Below are 18332 nucleotides of genomic sequence, written 5' to 3' on the forward strand. Positions count from 1 at the left end.
TAAAGTACTTAAGCTATTATATAGGCTCGTAAAATCGGGCACTTATTAATAAGCTACTTATTACGATTTTTATATTAATTAATTATTAATAGTTATTTCTATATACGACCCGTGCTTATTAATTATAGAATACGAAAGTAACTAATTTAGGATCGTTAAAATATAGACCGATAATATCTTAAGCCTATTTAATATTAACTTTATAAAAAAGGAGGATAAGGAGCTCTAAAAAGCGGGCTTTATAATAAAGCTAAAAAAAGTCCTTATAATAAATACCCCCCTAATATTTAACGACGGGATTTTTATAATTAAAAAGGAAACCGTTATTTTTTAATAAAAAGGGTAGGGTAAGAAGATTAACCTTATTAATTTAAATATAACTAATATTAAAAAATAATATAAAGCTAAGCTTGTGCGAGGGGTATATATTATAAGTATTTATTAGCTTAAGGCGACTTTTAATTATATTAAGGTAATATAAGCTATAGATCTAACTAAACGAGACGTTAAGGTACTTAATAAGTAGCTTAAGTAATAAAAAATAAATCTTAATCGAGGTCTCGTTTATTACCTAATTAACTTTATAATTAATAAGCTCTACGTCTTTATTAATAAGTTATTTATAAATAATAACGACCTTATTTTATAATTAGAGTATATTATTATCCTAGCTAATAAGAGTATAAATAAGAGCGAATTTATTATATATAATAATATAATCTATTACTTATTAATTAAAAATAAGTAAATAACGAGAAGTATACTAATATCGGAGGTCTATAATATAGTTAACGGCGTTAACCTCTCTTATACAATTTTAATAACGCTAAGGAAAATTACTAATTAAATTAGCCTTTTACTTATTTTAATAATTATTTATACCGATTCTTACTCGCTATATAAATACCTCGTTAAATTAAGAACGATAAAAGAAAAGAAGCTTATAATTAATATTACAGCCCTTAAGTAATTATATAAAATGTATAAAATACTTAAGATCCGTTAGATTAATAATAAAAATAACCTTATAAACGTTTTTCTAAAAATAATACTAAATAAGGGATTAGAGTAATTTATAAGTAGTAAAAAAGTTATTATATAAATAGAGGGATAGGTTATATAAAAAGAGTAAAGAAAAAGGGGAAAAGGAGACGACTTAATAAACGGGCTTAAGGTTAAATTATACCTCTAACTATAGCGGTTAAATTAATAAAAAAAAAGAAAGTTAGTATTAAATTAGAAGTCTAATTTAACCGCGGTATATAGCCGACTACGTAGGGGCTAATTAGGGGCCCTATTTATAATTATTATAGCTAGCCTAACTTATAATTAGAACCTCCTTTTTATACTTATTACGTAGATATTTATATAGTTTAATTAATCTCTTCGTTAACTACGGTTTGAACTAACTACCCTGTAATAGGGATACTAACAATAAGGATAAGAAGACCTGGGCAGGATTCTAAGGAGCACTGCCATGAGCTCGGCAAAAGACCATACGAATTCCTTAGAGGAGTATTCCAAGGCATATATGGACGAAAGAGAGGTCTAAGACGACTAACTACGCTCTGAGTCAAATGACGAAGAGATCATTTGCGAAATAATGGTCGCGGCAGTAGTTTATGAATTCAACTTAGTTCTTGAGGCTTATGCCTGAGCCGGGCCCGGAGACATAGGTTTCCCGGGATAAGCGGCGCGCCTTGCCCGATCCACAGTCAAAGGGGCTTGACGATGGGGACAGCGGCAGAGATTCTGATTCCGCATAACGATCCTTATAATCAACTTTGGCCGGAGCATATATCTGAGAAGCACCAGAGCGCGCTTTGGCTTGATGTATTCGAGTTGGTCGGGGATCAACCACCCTAGGTCTCCCCTCTTACCCTCAAAGTAATGGATCTAAGTACCTTAACTCAAAGTAACCTACCATTAGCTGAGATGAATGGAATTCTCGTAGCAATGGCCAGTTTCGACAGCCTCTACCTTATCTCATGCTGGAAATCCCAACAGGAAGCAGGCCCAGAGACTGGCTATGATTTTCGGAGACGATGGTCTCCTTACTCCAAGGAAGCTTCCATGGTCTTTCGTGCTTCGTGGCCCACTTCTGCATCTTCTGTATCTTCAGTCGCCACATATCATTCACGCTCGGAGAATCAGGAACCACCACCAACCACCTTCTCGCCCCCTCGGCCGTCTGCCAGCATCTGTTCAGATTCATTTAATTGATTTACTAGACCTAGAGCCACTCTTCCTCAGGAAGGACTGTTTCAATAGTCGTCGTTCTTGCTACCGGACAGTGAAATTTGACCTCTGATGAAGTACAAGGGATCAGTAAACCACCCCTGAGGTCACTGGCAAACACAAACACACACTATCCTTGAAGTTGACAAACCATCAGATGACTGAACATAACGCTACATGGACATAAAGGGGGACGAAAGTGGTTCGATGAACAATCAGCAGGTGCTATCAGGCTCGTCTATCTCAGATTATGACGAGAGGAGCTGGTAGATAGCTTAAGGACGGCGCCAACCTGGTGAACAGATTTCTTTGTGCCAAGTACCTTATGTCTAGACCAAAGCAATGAGGGTGAGCTCTGGTGTAGAGACCTATTTATAAGTTAAATTCCCTCATCAATCAGCTTGACTGACTTCCACAAAAAAAAAAGCTATCGAAATCATTTGCTTCCACAATCATGGCGTCTAATCAACAGAAACAACCTCTTACCGACGCCCAAACTCTGATAGGTGAATGCGATACAATCATTGGCGCAACCCTGAGCTTCCTCGAAGAAGAGGAACAGAAAGTTTACAAGAATATCAATGTTGAGAGCTTGAAGAACAAACTTTCGACTCAGAAAATCTTCTTCATATTTTGCAAAACTGCATACGAAGAACGGCGAGCAGGCTCACGCAACTCTAACGAAGATAATGTACTGAAAATGTTGGAACCCGTCAAGGTCAGTCTCAAGAAAGGTGAGTCATCGCAACTTGGAACGTCTCTAGCATGATATCAGCAGATGCTGATGCGAGTCATACAGTGCAAGGCGAGCTCAGGGCACTCTTGCAGACAGACGAAGACGGCGCGCTCGAGGAGGCAGAAGAAAAAACAAAAGTAGCGTTCGATGAGCTTGCTGGTAGCGTTAAGACGTTGAAAGCCATATTTCGCTCTCCCTAGTTATGAGGGATTATCGGCTCGCAACAAGAACTGTCATATTTGCAGTTAAACAGTCTTTCGAAGACCAATATGCCATAGAGACCTAGGAAGCAATAGATGCGTTCAAGATTGCAACACGACCAGATTTGGGGGGAATGGGTCGTGTTTCGAAGGTATGGCAGCGCTTGTTCAACTGATATGATGGTGCTCATGACCTGAGCGGGATATGCTGGATGCCTGGGGGGTTCTGGGGGAGGCCAATGTTTGTGGCGATCAGAATCATTCCATTGAGTCATGTTTTTTTTGTTTTCTACACACATATTATCACTGGTCTACTGGTAGTGCTGCTTCTGAATATGTTTCCTGCTTGTCGTTACCTTGGTCAAAAGACTCCAGGTTGACTAGCCAGTATCTAAGTAAGGTTCAAACGAAAACAAAACCATTAATATAAAGTGCAAAGAAAACTGAATTCTAGACTTTGATCTGTGTTAATGTAGGAAGGGATTCCTTGAATAGAATGACATGAGTTGTAGACGATCATCTCAGCAAACGATCATTACGGTCACTCCGAACCGCTCTCCAGTCCCTTTCTAGGTCATGCAATAGGAGTAAATGTAATGGAAAATGTCTCGGCTTTGAGATTATAGTGTGTAGACTTCCTCATATCGAGACATGAGTCACCCCAATGACGATAGCTGTGGCCAAGTGCTGAGTCGCATTTTGCCTAGAAAAAAGCATCCATGGCTCTCAGTGATGTCGCCACGTTCCATGTCTCTCGGACTAAAAGAACAGGACTAGATTCAATATCGCGGCCTTCCACAAACACCTCGTCAGAGAGACTTGACTGCTGAGACAGACGTAGTTGTTTACCACAGCGTGAATTCCATCCTTCTGCTCCTCCGCCGTGCTTTCTTGACCATTGCGTTAGGAGATCTAGTTCTTACTACAGAAAAGACATATCATGCTCTACCTCCGTCAAAGTCCCAAATCCTGTTCTATACTAACCTTACTCGTCTCCTTACAGTTACCATATACCTTCCTCCGCACTCTCTGGCCGACTGGAGCCTACTACTTTGATGCGTGGATGAAGTCCGGCTCAAAGGGCAGTACATAAGATGTATCGAAGGATCAACAGCTCATGTTCAACGCAAGCTTCCAGTCGTGATAGCTGCCTCAAACGGCACCGTATTTCGGCCCCGCTTTTCCCGGTCATCTCCCGGTCCTCCCGCATCAGTGGACCCTCCGTTTCGCCGCGCACGAATCTGGACTCGATTGCAGTGCTGGGCTTATCTCCCACGCGTTTCTTGACCAAATTTGACCTGTTTCCCAAATTCGAAGAGATGTAATGCTGCTTCCCGCTTCTTATGTGTCTTAGGCTGTTGATATCGCCAAACAGGAGGTAGCACCTCTTAATCATCGGGAAGACGGAGTAGGTCAAGATATCCCCTTCGAAAAACAAGCCCAACAGAATTCGGAAGCAACCGATGCTCATCTGGAAATCAGATCCCATAGGCGATAACTACCTTGCAACAAAGATGCACACGTGAACCAGCGTTTCTGCACTTGACAATCGTGGATCCCTATGGCGTGCTTCCGCATCATCGTCGCCATCACTCAATAACCTCACAGTCCTACAGTAAAGAATACGACAAACAACCCAATCAATCCTCTCGAGCCCACCTCATCATGTGCTCCTCCCTCTCCGACATTCCATAACAGAGCAAGCACCTTGATGGTTCCCCATTCCCCCGGCCTGCGGGTGCGTGACTCTCCAATCGCTCCCTCGTGGGCACCTGATCCCTGTCGACCCAACCCCAAAGTTCCCCAAACCCTCGTCGCTGTATGGCTGGATTTCCCCCATGAAGCACGTTAGAGCAATCGCCGACCCCTCCATCCCTTCTCGGACTCGACTCCAACTGATAAGAGAAAGAGTGAGACAGAGAAGAGAGACGCGCAAGTGCGGGCACCACACACCCAACTTTACCCCAGGAAGCTTGTTCATGACCTTCCCTACCGAGATAACTAGCAAGCACAAGCGAAGCAACCCGGAGAGACAACTATACCCCCTTCTCTAAAGCATTTGCTCGGTATCAGGCGGATCGGAACGAAGGATGGTTGGTGTGAGGGGTCGCGGGGGTTTCTAGTCTACGACTCGTGCTGCCAGCTCCTTTGTCTTAAATAGCATAACCTCAGCCCAGCCTTCTTCATCGGGAGCTAGATCTGGACTTGAGCTCTCATCTTACCTCCCAAGCTTTCTGACCTCTAACGATTGCGTGATCGTGTTTCTCTTCTGCAACAATAGGCGTCGACATCCGTGACGTCCCGTCATTTTACCGCGCTCAGCTTCCCTTACATTGCTTGTGAGGTAGCTTCACATTCAGCTTCAAGCTCAACCACAAGCACAACCTCCTCTACGACTTGGCCCGCAACACTGAACAAAATAGCCAAGATGGGTTCCCAAGCATCCAAACCCGCCGTCGACGCCTCCAACGAAAAGGCCCTCCTCGAGCGCCTCCGCCGCTTCCAAGTCACCGACGACGACTTCGTCAACGTTGCCTCAACCAGCAGCGATGAAGAGAAGCGAGACATCAGACTCGTCCGCGAGCCAGAGGGCCTGCCCGTCCAACAGACGCAGTCTTGGCAGTCGAGGTTCCTCGCCGACCCAAAGAACAAGTACACACTCCCCCAGCCTAATCTCCAGAGTATCCAAAAACACAGAAAGCTAACTCACTGTCTTCCGTAGACTCGCCCTCACGGCCCTGAGCACAGCAGACCCCCGCACAGTCCTAACCTCAACAGCAACCAAGCTCGCCGACCCCCAAATCTTCAACACCCGCATCCCCTTTGAAGGCGGTCCCATCACGAACCAGCGCTCCTCGGGCCGCTGCTGGCTCTTCGCCTCCACGAACGTCTTCCGCGTCGCCCTCATGCGCCGCTACGCCCTCGACTCGTTCGAGCTCTCCCAGTCCTACCTCTTCTTCTGGGACAAGCTCGAGAAGAGCAACTACTTTCTCGAGCAAATCATCGACACCGCCGCCGCGGGCGAAGACCTCGACGGACGCCTCGTCCAGGCTCTGCTGGGTGACATCGTGAGCGACGGCGGGCAGTGGGACATGGTCTACAACCTCGTCCAGAAGTACGGCCTCGTCCCGCAGGCGCTGTACCCGGACTCGTGGAACGCCATGAACTCTGGCGTGCTCAACTCCATCGTCAAGACGAAGCTCCGCGAATACGCCCTCGTCCTCCGCAAGCTCGTCCAATCCTCCCCGTCAACCACAGCAGAGACCCTCACGGCGACAAAAGAGAAAATGATGCGCGAGATCCTCTCCGTCCTCACCCTCGCCCTCGGCCCGCCCCCCAACCCCCGCGACGAATTCACCTGGACCTACCTCGACAAATCCTCCAAACCGCACACCCTCAAAACGACGCCCCAGGCCTTCGCCCGCGACATCTACTCTTCCGATCTGCGCATCACCTCCTCCGTAATCGACTCCATGGTCTCCCTCGTCCACGACCCGCGCCACGAACCCCTCACCCTCCTGACCGTCGACCGCCTCGGCAACATCGTAGGCGGCCGCGGCGTAACCTACGTAAACGTCTCCATGCCCACCCTCAAATCCGCCTGCGTAGCCATGATCAAAGCAGGCCTCCCCGTATTCTTCGGCTCCGACGTCGGGAAGTTCAGCAACTCCGCCGCGGGGGTGATGGACCTCGACCTCATCGACTACGAGCTCGGCTTCAACGTCTCCCTGCTGGGCATGGACAAGGCCAGCCGCCTCCGGACGGGCGAGAGCGCCATGACGCACGCCATGGTCCTGACTGCCGTGCACATAGACGAGGAGACCGGCGAGAGCGTGCGGTGGAGGGTGCAGAATAGCTGGGGCGAGAGCGCGGGCGATAAGGGATGGTTCGTCATGAGCGACGCGTGGATGGATGAGTTTGTCTACCAGGCTGTTGTTGATCCGCGGTTCCTGAGCAAGGAGGTCCGCGGGGTTATTGGGACTGAGCCGACTGTGCTGCCGCTGTGGGATCCCATGGGAAGTTTGGCGTAGAGATCTGGTTAGATCCCGTGTGTGCCGTGTTAGATAGGGCCCGGGGGGGGGGGGTTATGAGATTGGTGGATGGCATATTCATCCACTCACCGTTTTCTTCTGGGTTTGATGCAGACGATGGTCTAGATTCTTTTACGTACTCAGCAGGACAGCGTGTCTATTTACTCGTTTCGAAACATCAACTCACCCGAAGCCAGTCTCAAAAGATGTGCACGCCTTCACTTCCATCCGCGGCCGTGGTTTTGACAGCTTTTGCCCACGGGATAACCCAGCATGGGAATGGAGACTCTTTTGGGTCCGGCGCCATCAACGGTCGTCTAGCTCAATCCGGACCGGCGTCAGACCAACGACGCACGAAGTGGACAATGTGGACTGCGCCAACTCATCATTAATCAACTTCAGTCAGAGTTCCCGTCGACCTGTACTCCTGCTCCATCTCTAGCTCTAGTCAACGTCAACATACGCGCCCCCGCACACCGTCTCCGGGACGGACACAGCCTGAAGACCCGGACACCTTCCCCGGAGCGGTCGACCACGAACCCCGGGTTATTATCCCGCTTCACCACAGGCTTTCTTGGCCAACCCCACTTCGCTTCACCGAGAACAGTTTCGTCCGGGTGTCCGGAACAAAGGGTCAATTCAGTAAAGTAAGCAGCCGCACAGGCTATACACTTTTGTGTCTTCCCCGGCCCGCGAAAGTTATCTTCCAAGGCCGGACGCCTTCTGTACACTTTGGTTCGGCGGGTTGTTGGCCTCAAAAAGGACAAAAGTGAGGCGAAGGAGGGTCCCGGTTGCGGGCCCTTGCGTACGAGCAGAGTTTTTGTCCGTATTGGCGCCATCTTCGGCAACTACTGACTTTGCTGCTACCTGCCACAAACCTACCGCATCCTGCCATTTACTTTGAGGCATACTCTTGAGAACAGAAGATGTGTTCTGATGAGATGACGAGAGATGGTAGAGAGGCGAAGCTAAGCCGCATAGTCCATCCGTTTGCGCCTTGTCTAAGCCTTTCGTGAACTAGATGAAATGCTGGTCGACAATATCGAGCCCAATCACGGCACGTGGAAGAACGGACTACGCTTGGATGAGAACTAGTTCCATCACGCATGGCCAAGTGCCGCTTGAGGGCACATTAGTGCTCAGGTCGACTATTCACTGTAGTCGGTGTCGTTGCCTCTCTTGCTAGGCAATGCAGCTCCCGGGGCATTGACTTGGTTAGAAGCGCCAACGATATATAGAGTGCCATTATCTGCGTGACTGGTCAGCACGCTCAGCCGCACAGTCGCCAGCTCAGGTTTAATCTACGGAGGCTACATGGCCTCAATTCAGATGACGTTACGGTGTTTTCTTGGCACTGTAGTGAACCACGTGGGAAACAGACCATTCTAAACCTCATCGACCTGCCCGTGGAGAACTCAGCGTGAATCTTTTGTCTGCTGCATGCATCTTCCAAGCTTCGTGAAGAGCATCATCTCGTATCAAACTCGCGCACGTAGCACATCAAGGTCCGCCATCGTCGGCCGATCTGGATGAAACGTTGCGAGATCGAGATGCGAGAATAAGCATCTCAGAGTTTTCTTTCCTTCACCGAGACGACGGTCTCCGGAGGCTAGAACAGGTCACTCGTGGGTCAATAAAGCGGAACGGCCTGAAATGAACAGCAAATGCCCTTTGGACGGATGTGCCCGACATTGGTCGGGTGTGAACCCAACGGCGCTATTTGGGGGCTTGGGATTGTCAGGACGGGGAAATCCCCGTCTTGGGCTTCGCCGGAACGGACGTTGTTGGCGGATCTCCGGGACTGCCCCTGTCCAAGTGTCAACGTTGTCTGACGGGGACCACAGCAGACGAGAGTAAAAGCTTCTCCAGAGGAGTTAGTGTCCAGAGCGAAATGGTCTCCATGGTTGTTCACCGAAGGAACGCGTTGAACAGGTGGGTAAGTCAAGCCAATTGGCAATGCCAATGAATAGTACACCGTCAACGACAGGCCTGCTAGGATCATGTCTTTCGGCAGGGCTGTTTGGCGAAGCAACTGAAATGGGATGCTCCTTGTCTGAACGGAAGAAAACCGGGGGAGAGTATCGCCGTTGCCTCTTTTTGGTCGTCGGCGTGGCTGTCAAGACAGCCATCCCTTGTGTTGAGTATCGTTCGTCGCCTTTCACAGGTAAGGCAGCCTGGGGGACGTTGCACCTGTTGCCTTCTTCCATGCGTTTGCGGCTTGCCTCTGCAAGAAACGCCGCAGCCTGCGAGTGAGGGAAATACTGCGACAACAGCCGGGTGTCGCCAGAGCATAGCGGTGAGCAAGCAACGGAGACATGTCGAGTTGCATCGCATCTTTGGGGCTCAAAGATCAGCCCCATTGACCCCACGCGGCAGTTGCGGTTTGTAGATGCAGAAAGGCCCAAGGAGGATCGAGTCAGGGCAGGCAGACGCAAGTCATTGCTTGTTTGGTAGTATGCTTTGCGCTGTGGCGTGGCCTTTGTATGCAGATAATATGGGTATGCGCCTTGCAGAAAGGCGAGATGCTGCAGATGTAGTCCGATGGAGAGGGAAAGGCGAAGTCAGGTTTCGGTGGCGGCATCTGACCAGCCAAGGTGTTGACGAGAAGTTCAGGTGGGTTGAAAGTGTGTGAGGTGGTGCGGGGTGGTCTGCCGTCGGCCGCTGTATTCCGTCGGCATCGCCCAGTCAATAATGGTAGTGATATCCATACTTCCGAACGCCTAGTGTCGTATGGTGTTGAACTCAAGCCCGGGGGACGGCGGCGCGGAGAGGAATCCAGAGTTTTCGACACATCCCATAGTTGGGCTTGGTGCTTGGCGGTTGCATTGTCGACGACTGACAACCATCAGGGAGAGAGGCACGACAGGCGGGTAGATGCAGGGAAACTGAGGCCGAAGATGCAGGAGGCGTTGGTTGGGTTGAAACGGGGCATGGTGTTGGATATGCCGCTGGCCAGACAATGCCACAGCATTCGCAGTGTACGAAGTGCAGACACCAGAGTATAGAGTCTTGCAACTGGCACTGGAACCTGATGTATGGGACTGAGCCCGACGGGCCAGGGGCTGTGAAAGGTCGCTCAGAGACACCCACTTGAACATGGACATGGTTGGAGTCAAATGTCGGGTTACCGGCTCGGTGGAGCATACGACAGGCGACGTTGGACGACAATGGGCGCCTCAATGTCCGCGAGAGGAAGGGATCGTGGTAGTTAAGGTTTGAGAAGTGGAGGATGAGCGTGTGGCAAGCAACAGAGACTGCGACGAGGCAACCAATAGCGACAGGCTGGTATGGTTTTCTGAAGCTCATGAGTGCATGTTTGGAGGGGCACTGTGCCTTTCTCGATGTTGAAGGAATCTGGAAGGGCGCAACATCGACGTCTCTCTGGCTGTGGTTGACCGTTGAAGTTTTGACGAACCGTCGACGGTGCAGCATATCGTTGGCTTGCTCCTGCCCTCCCGTTTTCTGTTGAACGTTCCTCTCCTTCCATTCAAACTTACTGCGTACCTAGTCCCCTAAGGAATACGTACCTCTCCTTCCCTGACAAAGCAATCTGGAAGTAATAAGTACCCAGGTACCTCAAATTCCAATGGCAAGAGCGAGTTTGCAAGTTCCGAAGTTCCTCCTGCCTTCTTCCTGCCTTCTCAAGATGGCCCATCTTCAACCATGACAACGGCGCGGTCTAGACTTTCTGGCCTCTTGAAGTTGCAAATGAAGCAATTTCTTTCTGTGACATCCAACCCGGTTGATCGATGCAAACGAAGAAGTAATCGAAAGGAAGAGAGAACGCAGCCGTGGGCGCCCTACGTGTTCATGTTTATGCACCAAACAGCATCTTCCATTGGCCCCAGTACAGGCCATTCCTAGCCAAAGACAATAATTCGCCAACCGTCTCCTGAACGGTCTTTGGGGGGACGTCGACGTCCCTCGGCCACAAACTCCCCGTCGTCACCACGCGCTAACACAATCTTTCAGGTCCAGTCACCATCATTTCCGTTGACGCTGACGTCGGTCAAATTCCCGCCTGCCTTTCTAGTTGTCACTGGCCACCGACCGTATCTGTTAGTCAGGGACCCCGAGCAGTTCCCCTACCCTAGGCATCAGTAGTCGGTTCGGCGCCGTCGAATCTCAGGGCAATGGGCCATATTCCGTTCATCCCGCAGAAGAGACGAATTGCGACTTCAATATTCGAGTCGATGAAGGATCTTGGACAAATGGAGTCTCGGAATTAAGCACCCTGGAGCGGCGCCTCTTGACGATGTGCTATCACAGCAGGATCTCCTTTTACCAATCGGCAATAGAGTTATTCAACACTATTCCACCAAGCACCGGAGAAACGAGGCCAAACCCTCCATATCTTGCCTGAAAAGATTGAAATCTAGGATGGGAAACTTCGCCGTGCCCTGAGAAGCGCCAGACGCCAACTGACCAGTCCGGTACGGTCCTAATCCTGGCCTCACATTAGCTCCTCAGTCCTGATTCACGTCCAGCCCAGCAGGACGTCATCGCCGTGATCGACATGGACGACAACCGGCTTCCCAAAACGGCAAGAGAGCGACCGTTTTGCACACCATCAACACCTTGCCAACAGCCATCAACCCGTCAACTGCATGCTTGCTCACACCAATGGCAGGGTTTTTCGCCTCGCCTCTGAGGTACGGAAGACCATCTCATATCCCTCCGCGGGAAGGCTCTGCTACCTGAAGTTTCACTCTCCTGAGCCAACGCCATCAAGTCGGACCCTTGGGTCGGAATAATTACACCAATCTTGGCTGAGTTCATTCTGCGGCACCTGCGCCCTCGTCTCTCCCTTGTCTCGGGACACTTTTGCACTTTGGATCGAGGCGGCCATCCATGTTATCTTCTGTGTACCTACTCCGTAGTCCTCTGCACAATATCATCATCATTGTCTTTGGAGGGCACATTCCATTGCGCATCCCGAGACGTCAGCGGTCAGCAAACAGCTTCGTTGCCAACAAATCAACAGTCACTTGCAACAAATTGCATGTTTCGGTACGGAGCCAGGCTCCTTCTGTTTCTGCCAGTCGGAAAGCCACAATCCGTTTTGACATTCATAGCTTGACAACGAATCCTCCGAGCAAAATTTGGCTTTCTGCTGTGGTGCCTGAATGAGCACCACACGCCACAGAAAAGCAGACACCGAGATAGGAATTGCATGTCAACTTCAGAAATCCCCCGTCTCATGCGACGTCCGCCTGGTTTTCATCTGAACTTTGTGAGAACCATCTACACTGCAGACGAAACGGCCCTAGCCAAGCAAACTGCTCCTGCATGTACCCTCTGACTGGCCTAACTCTTCGACCTCGAGTCTGAGCACCTTCAACCAAGGTGTGGATACTTAGGCTCTGTGGCTGCTTGTCGATCCAGCTGTCGACGCGCTTGACTGTCACTGTGGTGGGCTAAGAATTCTACCTAACAGTGGAAGGAAAAGGCCATGCCACCCGGCACTGGTGTGATTAGTCTGCCGTCATCTCGTTGGCTGCCCCATCACTGACGGCGACGCTACCTCACGGCATTGGCATTGACGTTGACGCACGTCCGCCCATCTTCTACTAATATTTCTCGTCAGCTTGGGGCAAGGTACAACCAAATTCTTTTTGGCGATCATTTGCAGTACTACACGTCCAGAGGTCAGCACCCGAGAAGGAGACGCTCTTTGGCATTTGCGCTACATGCAGCCTTGTCACGACGAGAAGCGACCAGCCGTCGTCAAGCCCGGATAACCGCAGCCACTCGCCATCTTCCGAAGACCCCCCTACTGGAGGAACATTGTGCGCCTCGAGTAACCCGTATACTACACCATTCGACCAAGTGACATCCTTGGCCTTATCACCCAAGTCCTTGGTTTTCGCAGAATTCGCCAACCCCCGTACCGATACCACCGACACGACGCCTTCAGTAATTCGTACTTTGTACGGATACACTACAGCCGGTTCCCCGCTACACCGAAGACAAGCTCTCGGGCAACCAGTCGTATTGTCCCATTGTTTGCTGACTGTCTCCCTGACTTCCCGCTCTCTGCTGCTAAGGGGATAAGAATACACGGCCTGGAGAGGGTCCGGTGCATCCATTCATCAGCATCCATCATCAAAGCGAACCCCCCGCGATCCTTGCTGCTGAGTCGACAGGGATCAGTCGACTCCTCCCTCCGTCATTGCGCCCGGGATAATCCCCCTCCCAGACTACTCGACGTCGCAGTGTCTTCAACCACTGCCCAAGTTTTGCCCCCCTTCTCTTCTGGCTCTCTCTCTTTGCGTTTCTCAGATGCCTCAGCCTCAGTGACGTTATCTCTGTACTACAATATCTGGTAAGTAATTCTCCCTTCCTCCTACATACACACATCCCACTTCTTCACCTCATCTTTTTGTATGCACAAACACGCTATGCATATGGCCTATACTCGGTACAACCATCCACAGTGTATGGAACCATATGGAGACCTTGCATGGATTCATTCATCCTATTTTTGAGACTACGCCCGCCCATTCAACTTTCACTTGAGTCTCCTAACAAAGCTGACTCGCCCCTCTTTTCCGACGGTACTGCAGATGCATGCAGTTGGATTTTCACTACGGAGTACAGTCCACAACAGACAGACTGGGACGTTTCGACAGCGATCCGACGACAGAGTCCACCCAACTCCAGCCCGACCTGCTAGCCCGACCTGAGAACCCGACCTGACCCAGCCCATTTGACGGGGGTCGTCCACCACAACCACGACCAGAGGAACGGGAAGAGAACAGACTGAAGTGATCTGAGAAGAGACTGGAACCCCGCCATCTCTCATCAACCAAAAAGAATCCACCTCACATCCCATCTCAGCGGGTATCCCAAAGACTTGCCCCTCCTCTTTCTCTCTTTCACTCTCCGTGCAAAGGGGGGAAAAAGCGAACAAATAGGGCACCGTCCACTTGGTAGCTCTATCGCCCAAAATCAAAAACAAAGTGAGACACATCGACGCCCAAACAAGCGACAACCCGAAAAAGGGCGCCAAAGCACCTCCAAGTCAAAGCGACCGAGAGGGGAAAGAAAAAAAAATTAGGAAAGTGAGAGAAGACGAGACCAAATTTCCTTAGGGCGGAATTCCTCACGCGGTTGCGACGTGCGTCCTGCCGCTACGGCCGTCCCGCTTCATATCCATCTGTTCAAGGTGGTCAGCGCCCAACCCAATTCCCGACTGCCCCTCCTCACCTCATCTTCCTCCCTCGACGTGCACCCTCGAGGCGCTGAGCATTCTGCCTCATTCAACTCATCCGGAAGAGAAAGCACCTCGGCGGCCACAAGCGATAGCTACAAGTAGCACGATTTGTCGACGACTCGACTAGTCAACGTTGCCATGGATCACCGCTACTCCTCATCGCGGTACACTACCGCTCGGCCGCGGTCGCCGACTTTCAATCCTGCCAGGGCTTCGCTTCCCACCAGTATTGGCTACAGTTCCATGTACGGGGGTGATATTCATGTCATGCCCACGTCTTCGACGAGATATGCCTCTGGCAGTTCTCGAAGCCATCATTCTGGCACGCCCACAACCACGACCACTACCTATGCAGTCACCAAAGACCCCCTCGCCCGCGGCCCAGGCCTGAGAGAAGCGAGCCGCAATCGCTCTCATCGCTCATCGACCCTCGACTCTACATCTGCCCGCCCAGTCATTGTTACCACGACGACCCGACCGCCGCAGGCCAGTTCATCGTCGCACCACTCGTCGAGCAACAGACATAGCAGCCCGACTCGCGATGAGTATCGCTCCAGCGACTCGACATTTTACACGCAGCCTGCGTCATCCATACGTTCCCGAAGCCATCACCGCGGTGGCTCTTACAGCGCAACCATGGACAACGAAGAATTCACCCGCATGCGCGAGCGAACCCTCGATCCTACATCGTCTAGGCACGATTCGTACCGCCCTTCGAGGTCTTCGGCCATTTATACCAATATCTCCCGCCATGGAAATGCCCCAGTCGACATTGGCGGCACGGATGGCTACGAATACACCACTCCAAGCGATTTGGCAAGATACGATTTGGATCACACCCGGCCACCTTCACGATCACGCAGGCGAGAGAGCATCGACCGCGGCTATTACCGACCGAGTGTTAATGTTACGACAACTGAAAGCACTAGTCGTGCATATGATGTTGGTCGACAGCGAGCAGGCCCTCCGCCCACCACCTGGGGCTTGGATAAGATAAATCGCTCTTCCACGAACGTATACGACCCAGCCCAAGGCTCAATTCCTCCGGCAGCCCCTGCTGCGCCTATCCATCTACCAGTGCCCCCAAGCCCGACCAGCCGACGCTCCACTGGTGGTATCCCTTCCTCCATGGATGTCGCCGCAGCAACTTCCGTAGCGGCAGCGACTGTCGCAGGAGCGGCTGCCTCTCGGCGGCCTGTATCCGTGTATAATGAGGGCCCCCCTCGATCCAGCCATCACGAGGATTACTACCGAAGTCGCGATGATGATCGGGCTCAGCGGCAGGCCCGGGAGCCTGATCGCAAGTATGATCCCATTTACGGCAGTGGTGATTACTACGATAATGGAGTCACCAGCCGTGGTTTCGGTATCCGTACGGACTCAGCTCCCGTTGGCGGCGATTTCGAGGACCGACGTAGAGAGGCACGACCCGAGTCTCGAAACGGTTATCGCCCAGACTCGCGCACTGGATATAGACCAGAGTCGCGCGGCGGCCCCCGACCAGAGTCTCGAAGTGGTCATCGAACATCTCCTCCGGATGTCAAGAGAGGATCCGACGATGAATCTAAGCGCCGGGACGAAAAGGATCGCTCCAAGCGTGATTCAGCCCGCCTCGAGACGGACAAGGATCGCCATCTGCGGCGGACTAGCACAGCTAATGAGGACGAAGCCGAGAAGAAGCGCCTGCGTGATAAGTTGAGTGCGGGACTTGGTCTTGCCGCCACCGCGATTGGCCTCGGCTCAGCTGTGAAGGAGAAGGAAAAGGAGAAGGAGAAAGAGAAGGACGAGCGCCCCGAAAAGTCGGAGCGGGAGTCCCGGGAGCCCCGGCGCCGAAGCGATGAAGAGGATCCTGGAGCGCGTGCTGCCGAGAGATACAAGCCTCGGGAGGAGTCTCGGGACCCTCGTGATCGTGCACCCGTCATTGTTGAAACTCGCAGGGCCGCCGCCGAGCAAGAGGCAGATGTCCGTGATCGCGAAAAGGAGCGTGAAAAGGAGCGCGATCGAGAGCGTGACCGGGAGCGTGATCGCGACCGCAATCGCCGGGATGCCGAAGCCAAGCTCACGGGCGATTCTACAGCTGCACAACGAGATGTGTCCCCGGAAGATGACGAGCAAAAGTCGAGGCGTCCTAAGCGGCAGATTGGCTTCAATCCTACCAACACCAACGACATTCGGGAATTGAAGGAGCAACTGGCAGCCATGAAGGATGACAAGCCAGAAAGGGTTCCGATTCCTGTTGACAGGTCAGACCGCGTTGACCGGTCGGAGCGCTCAGAACGTCCAGAGCGGACTGAGAGATACGAACGATCCGACCGATTGGACAGGCCTGAACGATCTGAAAGAGATGATAGATCAGACAAGCAAACATACGCTGATCTTCCGTTCCGCGAGCCACACAAGGAGCCGAAGGAACGCACACCTTCACCCAAGAAGGAGTCACCGCCACCAAAGAGGGAATCGCCCGTCTCACTCCCTTCGGCCGACTCAATCGTTACTTCATCCAGAGATGAACATCGCGACCGTGACCGCGACCGCGATCTCACACCACCTCGTGACGAGAAGCAGGTCCGCGTCGTGTCTCCGCCTCGCGACAAGTCAGACGCAAAGCCTCTCAAGGGTATCTTGAAGGCACCCAAGAAGTATCCCGAAGAGGACAACCCAATTCGTGAGGGTGTGGCACCTCACAAGGATGACAAGAAACTGAGGGAAGTTCCTCCTGGTGCCCGATGGACCAAGATCAGCCGGAAGATCGTAAATCCTGAGGCCTTGACCGTTGGCAAGGAGCGGTTCGAAGTCAGAGACGACTTCGTCATTGTCCTTCGCGTTCTCAGCAAGGAGGAGATCCAGGCCTATGCCGCCGCAACACAGGTCTTGAGAGGTATGTTGGGAAACTAGAAGCACTTGCTCTGGCATGGACTAACAAGTGGAATAGAACGGAGACGTGAAGAGACTGGTAAGGACCGGGACCGCGGCGATCGCGACCGGGACCAGGACCGTGGACGTGACCGCGATGGCGAAGATGATGACAAGCGGAAGCACCGTCATCACAGGAGGGAAGACGGCGATGATGACCGGTACGACGAGGAGCGCGACAGAGAGCGCCACCGCAGACACCGTCGAGACGAAGACGAGTATGAAGACGACTCGAGGCGACGTGATGACCATCACCACCGCCACCGAGAGCGTGACCGCGAGACTCTTGCCATTGAGGGCTGATGAGTACGGCGGGGGCAGATGTAAGAGGAAGCATGTAGCAGGAGATGATGATACTTGTATGCGCGGAGCTTTGGTTATCTAACGGCAGCATTGGACGAGGAGCCCTTGAAAGCGAGAAGCGAATCTCTACATTGAATTTATACATCTTTTATTATTTTCACAGATTTGGGAAAGCGAGGGATATTTAAGACTTTTACGTGTGGAGTGATTGGGCCCAGCGGCTATCATGTCAATTTCAGAAAAAAGAAAGCACTATTGGATTTGCATATGATATATCCCATCCACTTTTTGCGTGCTTGGCCATGAACGATTTACGCCTCTGGGAAGGGGATCGGGTCCTGAAGGAGTGAGACCAGAGGTTCTGGGGGGTAAAGGACCCAGAAATAATGGTCCCGTGAGGTGGTTTGCGCGAACTGGTCTTAGAGTTGGCGCGAACACCATTACGCACGGAGGTTAGCCTCGAGGGTGAGGGGTTTCGTGCTCGGTCTCGTCCGGAGGTGTGTGGCCGGCTGGCTGGCTTCTCGGGGCGACTTTAGGGAGGAGGCGTTGCGGGATGAGCTTGAGAGACGTCACTTTGGGTTTAACGATTTGTTATGCTTCTTATATCTGCTTATTTCTCATGTCTGTTTTAAGCTGATTGAAAGGCTGGGGTATTCTTTCATTGTTTTCGTTAAGTGAGGTTGCGTGAGGTTGGG

The 18332-nt window shown here is 51.4% G+C and overlaps 4 protein-coding genes across 4 annotated transcripts; 3 read left to right on the top strand and 1 right to left on the bottom strand.

Moving 5' to 3' along the window:
* Nucleotides 1–2692: 2692 nt before the first annotated feature.
* CLUP02_08518 (uncharacterized protein) lies at nt 2693–3174 on the top strand (the record flags this gene model as incomplete). Its single annotated transcript, XM_049287507.1, has 2 exons — nt 2693–2972; nt 3038–3174. The coding sequence occupies 2 exons, from the start codon at nt 2693–2695 to the stop codon at nt 3172–3174; spliced, it is 417 nt and encodes a 138-aa protein (XP_049144650.1).
* A 2428-nt stretch (nt 3175–5602) lies between these two features.
* On the top strand, nt 5603–7205 carry CLUP02_08519 (peptidase C1-like family protein; the record flags this gene model as incomplete). The annotated part of the gene is made up of 2 exons (XM_049287508.1): nt 5603–5826; nt 5897–7205. The coding sequence occupies 2 exons, from the start codon at nt 5603–5605 to the stop codon at nt 7203–7205; spliced, it is 1533 nt and encodes a 510-aa protein (XP_049144651.1).
* Nucleotides 7206–8100: 895 nt separating this feature from the next.
* CLUP02_08520 (uncharacterized protein) lies at nt 8101–10637 on the bottom strand (the record flags this gene model as incomplete). Its single annotated transcript, XM_049287509.1, has 9 exons — nt 8101–8296; nt 8355–8454; nt 8520–8631; nt 8690–8814; nt 8883–9065; nt 9118–9711; nt 9792–10040; nt 10092–10153; nt 10228–10637. The coding sequence occupies 9 exons, from the start codon at nt 10635–10637 to the stop codon at nt 8101–8103; spliced, it is 2031 nt and encodes a 676-aa protein (XP_049144652.1).
* A 1741-nt stretch (nt 10638–12378) lies between these two features.
* CLUP02_08521 (uncharacterized protein) lies at nt 12379–17637 on the top strand (the record flags this gene model as incomplete). The annotated part of the gene is made up of 4 exons (XM_049287510.1): nt 12379–12496; nt 12793–13220; nt 14524–17299; nt 17354–17637. 4 exons carry the CDS (start codon nt 12379–12381, stop codon nt 17635–17637), a joined length of 3606 nt encoding a protein of 1201 aa, XP_049144653.1.
* Nucleotides 17638–18332: the final 695 nt, after the last annotated feature.

The sequence above is a fragment of the Colletotrichum lupini genome, chromosome 4 (genome assembly GCF_023278565.1).
Source record: "Colletotrichum lupini chromosome 4, complete sequence".
Lineage (NCBI taxonomy): Eukaryota > Fungi > Ascomycota > Sordariomycetes > Glomerellales > Glomerellaceae > Colletotrichum > Colletotrichum lupini.